Below are 13,487 nucleotides of genomic sequence, written 5' to 3' on the forward strand. Positions count from 1 at the left end.
TAGAATGCATCTTTTGTTCCAAGCCTTTAATTTTTGCAAGGGTAATGTCTTTTTAACTTGCTTTTAGTTTTTTCTGTACTGATTAGAAAATATTCTCACTTATTCACTCACTCACTTATGCTCACTTAGAGTTAATAAGAATTGTATGAAAACGTCTTGTTCTGGAAAAGTTAAAGTTCCAGTGAAATTAAAAATATCAATGTAAAATTAAATTAAATTCATGAAATATTGCAGCGTTTATTGAAAATAGTTTATCAATGTGCGTCATTCTCTTTTTAAAATTCATGTGCCCTCATAGTTAAAATCTGAAAATACATTTCCTTCCTGTAATGACTATCCATCTAAAATGACGCATGTTAGACGGCTTGGGCGGATCATCCGTAAACTCAAGCCCGTTCGGGTGGTTCGAACGAACCCGCCCTTACTGCCAAAGGTCCAGAATTTAAGTCGTTTTTTTCATGTGATTATTGTCATCATTGTTTTAATCAATGCTTGTGACAAATTTCTGGGTTGCTGTTGCAAATTAATACGACTATTATTGCAGGACGCGTGTGTGTGTGTGTGTGCGTGCGCAGACAGAGAAAGTTCTCGCAATACACTTTTCAAAGCAACGTGAAGAAGCATCGCCTATGAATGATGCGGGGGGAGGGGTTATATATATATGAAGGTGGCTCGCCCACAGATTTGGACCGGCCCTCTAAACAATGATTTATAGTGTGTTCACACCAAACGTGAATGAAGCGTTAAGCGCGAGTGATTTACATGATAAGTCAATGCAAAGACGCGATGACCTACTTGTGGCGCGATTCACGCGAATTGAGCGTTTGCGTGATTCGCGTGAGTTGAAAAATCTGAACTTTGGCGAAAATTCGCGCCGCGTTAACCAATCAGGAGCTTGCTCTAGCAGGGCCGTGAGCGAGCTTCAGAATATTGGCATAATAAATACATTTAAAATCATAATTAAATCTCCACAATAATTCAAGTAGTACCTCCGGCCCATGTCATTTTCTATCACAAACCGACCCGGCCCCCCATTAAAGACAGGGAGAATTATGTGGCCCTTGCAGAAAAAAGTTTGGGGACCCCTGGTCTACAATATAGCCATATAAACGTAGCGTTATTATAATAATTAAACATAGCTAAAAGGCATTGACAGAGAGTCAAGAAATGATGATGAGAAGAATTATTATTAATATTTCAGTAAAGTTAATCTATTCTGTTGTTAGTGTGGTCTTTAAACTTATGAACTGTGTATGGACTGACAAAAGTGTTACATGAGGAAGCAATTTGACAACAATGCAATAAAAATTTTAGGTGCATCAAAAAGCGCTCGTTAAGACACCAGCAGACAAGCTAATCCAGCACAAATGAGTGCACAAAAGGTCACCAAAATGAAGTATTTGAACCTCATAATTAAATACAAAAGGAGAAGAAAAACTGCAAAAAGGTCCACTTTTTGAAAAAAAGAACCTCCCCTTTCAATAGGCTGGCTACGGACCTGAAACTCCTCCCCTTCAACTGTCAGTCTGTTGCCGGTACATTTCAATATGCAACAGATGTTTTTACACATCCTATGAAATCGCTGAGAAAGACGAAAGCCACGCCCACATCCCACAGAAACTATCGCAACTTCCGGTTTACGGGGACTTTAATATAATTTAATGATTTTATATATATGTATGTATTTTCACATAAAAGACCATTGATTGATGTTTTTTTAATTTTTTAAATAATTATTATCATTAAGATCTGAAAAAACGCACGTGACAAGGTTTGTAGGTTACATTAATATCCATCCGAGTGTTTTGATGATCATTCTTTTGAGTTCCGGATGCCTGAGGAAGCGAACATGGCGGCCGAGGGAGATGTGGATATGGATTTGGAGGCTGAGGAAAACTGCACGGGAAAACCAACAGAAAAGCCTCGCAAACACGATAGTGGAGCTGCAGATTTGGAAAAGGTTACCGATTATGCCGAGGAGAAAGAAATATCCAGCTCCAATTTGGAAACGGTATGTAAGTGGTCCTATCAGATGCTAATGATGCTAGGTTGGCTAGCTATATAACCATGTGCATTCATGTGGAGTAACAGACAGTATATAACTTGTATAATATTTAATATGCAGTGCATTATTAACAACAGTGCTCTAGAGTAGCTCGGTTTTGATGATGTAGTATTTTTTGTATATTTCCACAGTGGTTTACTCGGGCTTAAAATGTAACTTAGTTGGTTAAGTTAACATTAAACCGTCATTCATGCCAAAACACAAAATAAAGCTCTTTGTTTTATCTCAATGTTAACGAATAGTTATTGATGTCTGTTTCTGAAGGCCATGTCCGTGATTGGAGATCGAAGATCCAGAGAACAGAAGGCAAAACAGGAAAGGTGAGATGATCATTACTGATCCATGTTTTAATATTTCACGGTTTAGAAATAACTACAACTTCTTATTTCCTTCACCTTTGTAGAGAAAAAGAATTGGCCAAAGTAACAATAAAGAAAGAAGACGTGGAGCTCATTGTATGTACATACTTTTGCTATTGTTTTAATGAAGCCTCGTAAATGCATGTAATTTGATAAAACACTAAACTTGCTAACATCTTCAACAGATGGGAGAGATGGAGATCACCAGAGTATTGGCAGAGCGCAGTCTAAGAGAACACATGGGCAATGTTGTTGAGGCATTGATCGCGCTGACTGACTGAATTTGGCTGATTTGAGATGGACATTTTGGACTAACTTTCTTCCTGTCATGAACTTTTCCCCACTGGCTTTCACACTGTCCTTAATCTGTAATAAATTAACCTTTTAACAGTACATCTCAATTTTTCAAATGATTTTGTTGGCAATTCATTCCAGACAGAACGCAAATTTAGATTTTTGTCATAGTAATTTATTACCATAAAACAATTTTCTTTACAAAAAGTGTAACTAAAGACTAATCTGTACACAAAATGAATCCTTATCAAGAGGTAAATTCTTGAAATGGATTAAAGATTTTCCAACGTTTGCACAAACAACTGGTCAAATAAAGGTAATGTAGAAGGAAAAGAGATTTTAAAAACCAGTCAAAATCCCAGTTTGAGCTGTATTTGCACTTTGACTACAAACAGCATTTATGTCTTCCGTTTATGCACCGTTGGACGTTCAAACACATCTCTAACGCCCCCTGCCTTCTGTTTGAAGAACTTGCTGTTCTGAGCGCTCTCCTGAGCCCAAGCAGAGTCGAATGAAGTTGTGTCCTGATCCACCAGATGTGTGTATTTGGTTCGCCCAGAACGTCCAAAGTTTTTGACCTGGAAATTTTAAAGCATATGGAATAGTTTACTCGTCAACATGTATGCATGTAACCACTAGGTCACTTAAATTTTCTTGTGCTTGGTAACGGTCAGAAGGCTCTTACAACCGGATTGAATTGGGTAGTTGTAATCACTAGGAGGATGTGTGTGGTTAAATGAGCTATACCATGCTATTTGTGTTGAAACCAATACAATAGGTTAAAATTACACGGTTCTAACCTGCATGACTTTGGGTAAAATTGTTTTGTTGAAATGGTCCTCAAGGGTTGGAGCACTAAAGTCTCTCTTGAAGACATCTTGTTCTTCATCCTGCACAAAAAGAAGTAACAAATATCAGACAGGAAAAATTATTTAGCTTAAATTGTAAAAAAAAATAATGCTCACCAAGAAGAAAGCTCCTCTGTGGTAGTATTTCTGCAGAAACTTATATTTGCCCTTTGATGCCTTGTTGGTGACGACTTTACCATTGTTGCGCAGTTCTGCTCTGCGTTCCTCCTCTGTGAGATTGTGAAATCTCTCGATTTCAGCTTTATCCCTCTCCATTCTAAGAAATTCCACATAATATTATTCTTTGTGTTTATATACACATTTAGAAGGAAATATAATAGTACATAATTCAAAAAAGCCCTCACAGTTCTCTGGCTTCTCTGTCTCTCTTAATGCGCTTAAGTTCTCTGACTTTCCAGGCCTCATATTCTTCCTCCTCATTTTCTCCATCTGTATCTAGAGCATCAAGAGCTGCCAGTGAACGTTTGTTCTCCTCATACTCTTTCTTGGCTTCCTCCTCTACAATCTTCAGTGTGTAGCGTCGCCTTTCTTCAGCTTGTTTTTTGGCCTCGACTTCTAGCTCTTTTTGTTTCTGTTCTTCGACTTCCCGTTCTGCTACAGTCACTCTGTCCTTCCTAGTTAGCCACATTTACAATTCATTATACACATATTAAAGCCACATTTACACTGCAATTAACACAAACAGATGGGGGGAAATATATGCATTACAACATGAGATCTCTGTGTTTAACTTTGCAACATATATTTTGTAGTGCAAAACTTTTAAGTCTTACCAACCAAGCAAGCTGCATGACATTTACAGATAAATATGATTTATAAAGAGACCGTTTAAATAAACGTACTTGCGGATGAACACAGGTTTTAACCGAGGCTCTGCCTCATCCTCGCTGTCTGTGTACTCCTCATACTCTGACTCAGATTCAGACTCCGCTCCGGATTTCCCCTCCTCCTCAACTTCCAGAACCTCCATTTCCTCGTTCTTCCTCTCTTGCGCACGCTGTCGCATCATGGCTCGCCTCCTCTCAATTTCCTATGCAGACGACATAACACCATATTTTGTAAACTTATTTTATAACTACATTTTATTACTATAACTACAAAGTACTTTTTCCAAATGTTTTGTTAAAAAGACCCACTTCATCATCAACTTCCTCCTCTTCTTCATCTTCACTGCTTTCTTCTCGCTCGGGGTGCCAGGTTCCTTCATCAGAGTCCTCGCTGCTTTGAGCAATCAGCTCTGGCTCTGCAATCTGCCTGTGTCTTGCAAGTCTACGAGAGAAACAAATAGATTACAGGATAACACCAGGTCTTTTGTACACCCATTAGGTTTTATGCTGGTTTTAAGCTGTACCTTTCTTCAACATCTTCTGACACTCGATTCATGAGACGTCGAAGACGAGGATCTGACTTTTCCTCTTCTTCAATTTCCATCTCAGGTTCAGCCTCTTTACCTTTTTTAACAAACTGGAAATCCTCTTCTTCCTCATCTGAGGACTCCATAGGGGCATAGTCTGGACGCTTACCCGACACATATCGCTTTACTTTGACCTTCTCCATAGAAATTTCACCTTTAAATGACAAAGAAATATGAATGTTTCTTTCTGCTACCATTTGATTCTGCATTACGTTATCTCGGACATAACGTGACTATAAGCACGTTACAATTACCACAACTACAAATAAAATGTGCGAATAATCATAAATAAACATCTCATAACAAACGTTGTATGTGTTAAACTATGAGTTTATTAAGATTCAACCAATCTTACCACATGCTAATAATTAAGGCTAACTAAGTGCATCTCACACAAATACCTTTTTCATTTCGGATCGGCACAGCTCCAGCCGTCGACTGAATCGGCGGCTGCTTAGCGTTCAAAGCGTTTGCTCCTGACATTTTGGACTCCCCACGCGGGTGTTTTCACACTATTAAAAAAACACAAACGCTTCGATAAAATTACTGTTTACAGTCCTTTATCCACTAACATGGACGTTCCGCGATATTACGTCAATGTGTTACCGTGCGTTCAAATTGTCCTCTGGAAACACTCTTCCGATTTAGTAGTTCCTACCAACGTCATGTAGACAGCTCGCTGGTTTTGATTATAGATTTTTTTCTACTAAAATACATGTAATAAGAGCTTTTGGTTAGTTTATTTAGCGTTATTTCATGACAAGAATACAGTGTCTATGGTTGTAATAAGGGAATTTGAGTGATATTAAACTATTTTACAGGGGTATTTACAGTATATATGTATGAAGTGAGCATATCGTTTAGAGGCATTTTCATGGATAAAACAACTCTATTTTAAAGTGGAACTCAATCCCCATTTAAAGGAGTAGTTCAATTTCAAAATAAATTTCATGAAAATTTACTCACCCCATATCATCAAAGATGTTTATGTTTTTTATTTTCTTGTGCATATTCATTTTAAAAACATACACATATACATATTTAGAACATATCTACATCATATTTATTTATAATTACCATTAATCCAAACTATATATATATATATATATGTTTATTAATTTGTATATGTTTTTATAAATACAAAAATAATACACACAGTACGCAGACATATATTACGTTAAAACAAACTTTTATTCTGGACAATTGTACCATTAGCAATAATCTTAACCAACAACAACATTCATCAACTTCTAAACATTAATTCATATTCATAATTCCAAGCAATGCATTTGTATATGAAATAGCCACAAGGTAAAATGCAATTAAACAAAAACATTAATCATCAAAAAATGGTGGATCTATAAAGACCATTATAATGTGATCAATTGCACCATCATTTTAACCGGTAGTTTATATAATCACATTTCTACTCCTCTCTCCAAAAAGAGCTGCTGCAGGTTCTCTTCAAGTTTTGCATTGGTGCCACGAAGCCCCTTTATCACTTGAGATGCCCATACAAAGTATTCCTGAACCCTTTCTGCTGTCCAACCTGTTAACAAAGATATTAGACAGACACTTTACACAAGCAGCAAAACCACAGACCAAATACAAATAACCAAGCACCAGTTTTCATATCTCACCTGTGGGAGTGCAACGATTGAGGTCCCGTAAATTGTACAGTTTGTCAGCTAGTTTAACCAACTTGGCCTGATGACTGCGGTGTGGTGCGTGCTCCACTTGGAGACGTTTTCTCTCCTCTTTTGGCAGCGTCTTGTCATCCGTCACCTCCTGGACGATTCTTGCTACTGTCGGTCCAAACACAGACTTCAACTCATCAATAGTTGTGTCAGTGTCTTCTACGGTGTCGTGAAGCAAAGCTGCCTTAATTACAGACAACAGAGACAACATCAAAATAACAAACTGGGTAGGAACAATTTAAGTAAACTCAGGTAATTACTTTATTAAACCATTTTGAGACACTAAAAATTATGTGACTCACTTGTAAGACTTCAATTTCTGTGATTCCCCCCTCATGACTTAAAATTCTTGCCACACCTGTTGAAATAAGCAATATATATATATATATATATATACATATATATATATACACACACACACACACACATTTCCTTTAGTCTTTGAAATCCAGTGGTGGAAATGGCCGAGACCCAATTTGCAACAGAAAATCCCACTATATTCCCGTGTAAAATTAGCATTAGGTTTGCTACATTACATGGATTAAATAAACAAATTCTGTACATTTTAATCGGGCCCATATTAAAATTGTCTTCCTGGACTCAGCTCTGGTTAAATCATTAAAAATCAAGGAAATAAACTAAATTCAAAGTTTAAAAACGTGCCGTTGAGTGCTTTACTATAGTACCTATGGGGTGGTTGATGTAGGGTGTAGCGTCTGGGTCTTTACGGCGCTGATTTCGATGTTTCTCTGCAGCAAAGTTAATCGTTTCTAGCAGCACTGAAGTCAACGAGCTCATTTTTACATAAAACTAAAGAGCTAAAACGAATTATCGTCACTACTGGATTAAATGTGGTATGAGCATACAATTCAAAGTAACGTATGTATAAAAACTAAGGTCAAATTCCTTTTTAATTGTTTGTGTACAGAATGAAGGATTATGGAAGGAAGGTGTGACTTGTCCGCACGTCTAATATGTCCGTAGTGAAACAAGAGAAACGATCGCAAAACCACTTCCGGAAAAAAAGGGGACGAGGTATGGAATTATTTCACTGCCTTAAATACACATCCCGTTAAAATGATTAATATAGGTAACTAAAATGGCTTGAATAAAACAATTATTATGGGGTTATTTAGGACATACCGAGCAGTTAAACGGTGAATATGTCATTGATGTAACGAGAGGCACCAGCTGCAGTGATGAAGTGATGTTTACTATTCTGCATATGGAGCTTCCACACTTCTACATGACAGTGATTTGTTTTGCATTCGTGTCTTAAATGTATATCTAGTTGTGAAAAGTGGTATAGTTCTCCACATGGCACAGACAGAGAGGAAAGATGCTCCCGAACTGCCTGATTTCTCTCTGCTTAAGAGACTTGCCAGAGATCAGCTCATCTTCCTGATGGAACAGGTAAAGGGTACTGAATCTTCCTCACATTCTTTAAATGTAACAACTGAACATTATAAGGATTAATGTTTTGCGTTTTCAGCTACCAGGGAGAAAAGATTTATTCATAGATGCAGATTTGATGAGCCCTCTTGATCGAATAGCAAATGTCACAATCCTCAAGGTAAGAAAATATTGAATTAAAAAGATTCTGGGCACCTTCTTGCCAAATTGCTATGAGCTATTGTGTTGAATTACATTACTGATATACAAATGCACATGCATGTATTGTCACAGCAATAGTATTGTCATGGCACGGTTTCTCAGTTAATCTAACTAGACTCTCTGATTATAATTTGTAGCAACATGACGTCGACAAACTTTACAAAGTTGAGCTTAAGCCAATTGTCAGCATTTCAGATCAGTAAGTAAGCCTTCTTTTTTCGCAAGTAAAAACAGGTTGGGATCATTTGCATGCTTACCTAAAATGTTCACTCTTTTTTTTAAGGCTGTGTTTCCTTATACGTCCTCGAATACAAACTGTGAAGTGGATTTCAGGTTTGCAATGTTTCCTGTTAATGATATATAATCTACATAAAAAATGAATCAATCTGTTTATTTAGTATGACATTTTGTCAGTAGGGGTTCATTCTTCAGCTGTCATTTAGCAAATTGTGAAAAGCGCTATATAAATAAAATGGAATTGAATTGAATTTTGTCCTCTCCTTTATAGATTTAGTTAATTCAGACAAGGCAGCTGGAAGATTCAGAAGATATAAGATCATATTCACACCACAAAAGGTAACCAGAGTTCCTACAGTATGTACAGTAATATTTATGTGGTTTAATTGGAATGTTATGCCATACTTTGCAGTTTTATGCATGTGAGACCGTTTTGGAGGAGCAGGGCGTCTATGGAGGTAGGTTGAGGTAGGTTAGGCTTTATCCATGATTTTTTAAAAGGTAGACATTAAACAATTATGTTATTCATCACAGACATCACAACTGATGAGTGGAATTTCTACATTCTTCCTCTGGATGATGACATCTTGAGTTTAGAGCTGCCTGAATTCTTCAGAGATAACTTTCTGGTAATACCGATCAGGATAAAATAATGTGATGTCAAGATGTTTGCAAGAAATAAACTATTGTTGATGGAGAATTATTTTTTCAAAGGAGGGAGATCAGCGCTGGGTGACTACTGGAGGAGGTGCACTACATCTTTTACAGTCTGTCTATGGGTCCTTTTCAAAGATTTATGGAATTGGTAGATGTGCCAAGGTGTGGTTTAAGGACAAATGTTTTTACCCCATTTAATCGATAAGGTTGGCAATGAGAATGGGAGTCAATCTTGTCACCTTTTTACTTTCTGCAGATGGTGTATGAATCCTGGAGAGAGCAAATGGAGGATGATGACCAGAGAACAAAGCAACCAGAATTTGCTAAAGTCTTTCTTATTGATAGAGGTCAGTTATTTGATCATACAATACATTTAGATTACATTTGTCTCATGCTGTTAAGATTGCACATTTGTATTGCATTCTTGGTCTTAAAGTGCATTTTACTCTTTTAGATGTGGATTTTGTTACTCCTCTCTGTTCGCAAGTTGTTTATGAGGCCCTGGTAGATGATATTTTTAGAATCAAATGTGGTAAGTTGGCAGTTTTTGATGTCATCGTAACTGACAATGCCAGTCACTGAGCATATATGTGTATAGCACATATAGACTGTATAGCACTCTTTGTATTGAAAGTGTTAAGTTCATCCTTTCCTATATGTCTTTTTTCTTTTATTTCCTAACTAGGTAGTGTGGAGTTTGGTCCTGATGTCACGTCTTCTGACAAGAGTATTAAAGTGATGCTTAACTCTCAAGATAAAGTAAGAATAACATAATATAAATTCTTATACGTCTAATTTTTTTTAGATTTAAAATGCTTTTTTGATTGGCCAAACTAAGCAACAATGGCAGATGAGGGAGTATTTGTAAAAACATAGTTTTTCCTATGCCATTTGTGATTCTTGTTGCTTGAAAATTATACAGAAAAATATAAAATGGTCAGCAGTTGGTAATAACTATCGTAAACATGACCCTGCTTGTTTTTATTAGGTATTTAATGAAATAAGGAATGAGCATTTCTCCAACGTGTTTGGCTTTCTTAGTCAAAAGGCCAAAAATCTTCAAACAGCTTATGATGTAAGTGTTTTTATGTTGGCTTGTACAATTTTCAGGACATCTGAAAATGTTTTGGTGTACTTCAAAATAAAACAAGACAAATAACGTTTTTGTTCTTGTTAACAGAAACGGAGGGGGATGGACATCCAGCAGATGAAGGTATTTGTTGCAGATGAACTGAAAGGACTGAAACATGAACACCGTCTGCTTAGTCTTCGTGAGTTTTGTATATGTTAAACTCTTCTTCTTCTGACCTCCTTAAAGAACTATGAAGCTGTGGCCTAGTGTTGCACACTAATAATGATTATTGCTTGTAGCATTATGTTCAGAACAACAATTTTTGTGTTTTTTGTTCCAATAGATATTGGTGCCTGTGAATCCATGATGAAGAGGAAAACAAAGCAAGATTTCCAGGAATTGCTAAAGACTGAACATTGTAAGATGTCTTGAGGCTGTGCTTTACATTGTAACTTAAATCTACAGCACAAAGTTACTCTTTATATCTTTATTTGTCTTCCGTGTTGAAATCCATTAGCATTACTTGAAGGTTTTGAGATCCGTGAATGTATCACCTACATTGAAGAGCATATCAATCGGCAGGTATGAAAAACAAACTCTATAATAATAGTAGTAAAAACAAACAGTATTAAGGATACGTAAACTTTCTTCACCGTCTATCAGGTATCAAGGATTGACAGCCTCAGACTCCTTTGCTTGTTATCTCTAACAGAAAATGGTGAGTCTGATTTGGTTCAATGATAAGTATACAATAAACATTGCTAAGGCTGGTGTCTGTTCCTAGGAATCTCTGTAAAACATTGTATTAAACTCTCCCTTATAGGACTTCCGTCCAAGGACTATCGATCTCTTAAAGCTCAGTACCTTCAGGTTTGTATGACTTGAAACCTTATTAATTCACAAGAATGTCTCTAAATTAGGTGGTTGAGCGGATCTTCTGAAAAGAATAGTTCCTATTAATGGATTTTGAATTCATTTTTATGTGGTTTGTCTTTGTTTTGTTCAGAGCTATGGTATAGATCACCTGCTGACGTTTGCAAACCTGAGGCAGCTGGGCGTGCTGGTGGAACAGCAGCCTGGGGAAACACTGACAGTCATGGAGAGTAAAGTGGGGAAACTTGTCAATGACAAGACTGTGGGTGAGAACTTCATTACAGACCCTCACTCCCCACTGTATCATTTTAGGTCTCTTCTTTCCTAAACTTACATGACAAACTTACTTTCTCAAACGCATACACATGTTGGATGATTGCATTAAAGTCTTGCCTTTCACTTAAATATACATTTACTTGTGTGATGTTTAACTGCTAAATTTACAGTTTTTTTAACTGAAGTAAATGTAAACTTGTACTTTGTGATTCGCTTCACTTTTTTTCATCACGTTGTATGAATAGACCTAAATGATGGCTTTGTATGTCTTCATCCAGGAAAGCTGACAGATGCCTTTTCCTCATTGGCTAAGAAGAGCAATTTTCGGGCTCTAAGTAAAAGACTGGCTTTGGTTAGCAAATAAAACAAATGTGTTTTTTTGCTAATAAATAAAAGAATCTAAGCAAAGCTGTCCTCTAATCATCATGACCATTTAATTTACAGGTACCAAAGTCCGGGGAGGAGTATGATCTTCGTGTTCCGCGGGACATGGCATATATCTTCAGTGGTGCTTACGTTCCTCTGAGCTGCAAATTGATTGAACAGGTTAGATTTCCAAAATTATAAACGTAACTATATGCATTTATTTCTCATGTTGAAGGTCTTTTTACAGTGTTGATCCCCTGGTCTGTGTGCAGGTTTTGGAGAGAGATGGTTGGACTGGACTGGAGGAAGTCACTCGCATGCTGAATGGACATGAATTTGCTGTAACAGGTTTGTATAAACCTTATATAGAAAATGTTTTTGTTTTGAATGCATCTCTGTGATGTATATTAAACATAGGACTTATTATTTGGTTGTAAAAACTATTTCTTGCCCTTTTATTCCAATTAGAAAACCTTTGTATTATCATCAAGCCTACTCATTTTTCTTCTTTTATCATGCACTTGATGTGTTTTAGCTGGTGGAAATAGTTCAGAAGCAAGGACCAGAACTGACGCTCAAAGAATCATTCTTGTGATGTTCCTTGGAGGCTGCACCTACTCTGAGATCTCTGCACTCCGTTTTCTTGGCAAGGAACGAGGTAATATATTCTACAGAATTCTTTGTGTTTTTTTAAAAGGTACAATACAGTTGAAAGTATGATGTATTTTGTATCCAATTCCTTTGAAAGGTTGCAGATTTATAGTGCTCACCACAGCCATAACGAGCAGCGCCCGGCTTCTGGAAGCATTACTGGATAATCATGCTTGAGTCACAAACAACATTCCATGTTACGACAAAACCCCAGGACAGAGCAGAGAGGACTGAATATGTCCTAATTATTCTGGACATCTTTATCAACCAAGAACAAATAATGGTATTATGGTGTGCTTGGTCTGAAATTTGTGGTGTAATCAAAATTCATGAATGCAGAATTGGCAGTTGTGGTTTTCAAAATTGCACTTTATAAAATGTTTTATGCCTTTGTTCAAAATGAAGCATGCAGTGTAATAACTGATGGCTGAAGAATAAACAGTTACTAGTTTCAGGTGCATCTTTTATTTAAAATAAGAAACTTAGAACTGTTTCAAATGAAGCGATCCAGTATGTTGTTAAAGTTATGTATGTATTGTAGTAATGTTTACATTTCAAGTAAACATTGATTAAATGTTTTTTTCCAAATGCACAATAGCATGCACGTTGAATAGACAGGTTAAACATAAATTGTGATTAAACTTTCTGCAAACTTTAGAAAATAGTAACCAAATAATTAGAAGACGTTACATTGCATGAAAGTTGAAAAAGAGGAAAAAGAACATATAGAAAGGAAAGATAAAACTACAATAAGCAGTAATATATGTGGTTCCGAGATAAGATAAGATAACTCATATATTTGTGTTTTTTATAATGTAACCATATTTTTGTGTATCGTTTTGTTTTATTGTGTTAGTTAGCTGTATTTTTTATGGCTTAAATCAAAACAAATCAACTGCAGTTTGATTGATAGTAACTGGAATGCACATTAAAAAACATAACTTTTGAAAATGTTTTAAGAGTTATCTCATTTTGGAACCCTTCATATAATATACGATGCAACAAAACAACTGTAAAAAGTACTGACAAGTATTCTGTGAGTT

General features: G+C 36.4%; 4 protein-coding genes across 5 annotated transcripts; 2 read left to right on the plus strand and 2 right to left on the minus strand.

Annotated features, from left to right (window-relative positions):
- Positions 1-1,602: 1,602 nt before the first annotated feature.
- On the plus strand, positions 1,603-2,817 carry hypk (huntingtin interacting protein K). The gene is made up of 4 exons (XM_079455011.1): positions 1,603-2,011; positions 2,330-2,385; positions 2,469-2,520; positions 2,610-2,817. The coding sequence occupies exons 1-4, from the start codon at positions 1,832-1,834 to the stop codon at positions 2,703-2,705; spliced, it is 384 nt and encodes a 127-aa protein (XP_079311137.1). The 5' UTR covers positions 1,603-1,831; the 3' UTR covers positions 2,706-2,817.
- A 57-nt stretch (positions 2,818-2,874) lies between these two features.
- On the minus strand, positions 2,875-5,663 carry mfap1 (microfibril associated protein 1). The gene is made up of 9 exons (XM_079454270.1): positions 5,608-5,663; positions 5,403-5,513; positions 4,939-5,155; positions 4,724-4,856; positions 4,430-4,617; positions 3,932-4,201; positions 3,684-3,843; positions 3,519-3,608; positions 2,875-3,296 (listed from the first exon to the last, which is right to left on the minus strand). Exons 2-9 carry the CDS (start codon positions 5,482-5,484, stop codon positions 3,117-3,119), a joined length of 1,320 nt encoding a protein of 439 aa, XP_079310396.1. The 5' UTR covers positions 5,485-5,513; positions 5,608-5,663; the 3' UTR covers positions 2,875-3,116.
- A 474-nt stretch (positions 5,664-6,137) lies between these two features.
- hddc3 (HD domain containing 3) lies at positions 6,138-7,718 on the minus strand. Its single transcript, XM_079454883.1, has 4 exons — positions 7,385-7,718; positions 7,001-7,056; positions 6,642-6,882; positions 6,138-6,550 (listed from the first exon to the last, which is right to left on the minus strand). The coding sequence occupies exons 1-4, from the start codon at positions 7,494-7,496 to the stop codon at positions 6,420-6,422; spliced, it is 540 nt and encodes a 179-aa protein (XP_079311009.1). The 5' UTR covers positions 7,497-7,718; the 3' UTR covers positions 6,138-6,419.
- On the plus strand, positions 7,403-13,390 carry vps33b (VPS33B late endosome and lysosome associated). 2 transcript variants are annotated; one of them, XM_079453289.1, is made up of 25 exons: positions 7,403-7,552; positions 7,627-7,733; positions 7,990-8,111; positions 8,191-8,271; positions 8,450-8,511; positions 8,596-8,645; positions 8,821-8,888; positions 8,962-9,007; positions 9,084-9,178; positions 9,264-9,368; positions 9,463-9,553; positions 9,661-9,738; positions 9,892-9,965; positions 10,195-10,281; positions 10,387-10,477; positions 10,622-10,696; positions 10,796-10,860; positions 10,942-10,996; positions 11,102-11,148; positions 11,285-11,417; positions 11,706-11,779; positions 11,872-11,973; positions 12,066-12,141; positions 12,329-12,451; positions 12,542-13,390. In XM_079453289.1, the coding sequence occupies exons 2-25, from the start codon at positions 7,673-7,675 to the stop codon at positions 12,619-12,621; spliced, it is 1,941 nt and encodes a 646-aa protein (XP_079309415.1). In that variant the 5' UTR covers positions 7,403-7,552; positions 7,627-7,672; the 3' UTR covers positions 12,622-13,390. The 2 variants fall into 2 exon arrangements, with proteins under 2 accessions (XP_079309415.1, XP_079309416.1); XM_079453290.1 differs by lacking the exon at positions 7,403-7,552 and having other exon boundaries at positions 7,722-7,788.
- The last annotated feature ends 97 nt before the right edge of the window (positions 13,391-13,487 follow it).

This window comes from Barbatula barbatula, assembly GCF_947034865.1.
Source record: "Barbatula barbatula genome assembly, chromosome: 1".
In the NCBI taxonomy this organism is placed as follows: Eukaryota; Metazoa; Chordata; class Actinopteri; order Cypriniformes; family Nemacheilidae; genus Barbatula; species Barbatula barbatula.

Excerpts from the sequence above, each read along its gene's own strand:
- hypk (XM_079455011.1), top strand. The coding sequence starts at position 1,832 with ATGCCTGAGGAAGCGAACATGGCGGCCGAGGGAGATGTGGATATGGAT. Across the intron at positions 2,012-2,329 it reads CCAGCTCCAATTTGGAAACG|GCCATGTCCGTGATTGGAGA; the intron begins GTATGTAAGTGG and ends CTGTTTCTGAAG. Across the intron at positions 2,521-2,609 it reads AAGAAGACGTGGAGCTCATT|ATGGGAGAGATGGAGATCAC; the intron begins GTATGTACATAC and ends CATCTTCAACAG.
- mfap1 (XM_079454270.1), bottom strand. The coding sequence starts at position 5,484 with ATGTCAGGAGCAAACGCTTTGAACGCTAAGCAGCCGCCGATTCAGTCG. Across the intron at positions 5,156-5,402 it reads GCCGATCCGAAATGAAAAAG|GTGAAATTTCTATGGAGAAG; the intron begins GTATTTGTGTGA and ends TGTCATTTAAAG. Across the intron at positions 3,297-3,518 it reads TTTTACCCAAAGTCATGCAG|GTCAAAAACTTTGGACGTTC; the intron begins GTTAGAACCGTG and ends TAAAATTTCCAG.
- hddc3 (XM_079454883.1), bottom strand. The coding sequence starts at position 7,496 with ATGAGCTCGTTGACTTCAGTGCTGCTAGAAACGATTAACTTTGCTGCA. Across the intron at positions 6,883-7,000 it reads CAGAAATTGAAGTCTTACAA|GCAGCTTTGCTTCACGACAC; the intron begins GTGAGTCACATA and ends TCTGTAATTAAG. Across the intron at positions 6,551-6,641 it reads CAATCGTTGCACTCCCACAG|GTTGGACAGCAGAAAGGGTT; the intron begins GTGAGATATGAA and ends CTTTGTTAACAG.
- vps33b (XM_079453289.1), top strand. The coding sequence starts at position 7,673 with ATGTCCGTAGTGAAACAAGAGAAACGATCGCAAAACCACTTCCGGAAA. Across the intron at positions 10,282-10,386 it reads ATCTTCAAACAGCTTATGAT|AAACGGAGGGGGATGGACAT; the intron begins GTAAGTGTTTTT and ends TCTTGTTAACAG. Across the intron at positions 10,997-11,101 it reads GTTATCTCTAACAGAAAATG|GACTTCCGTCCAAGGACTAT; the intron begins GTGAGTCTGATT and ends TCTCCCTTATAG.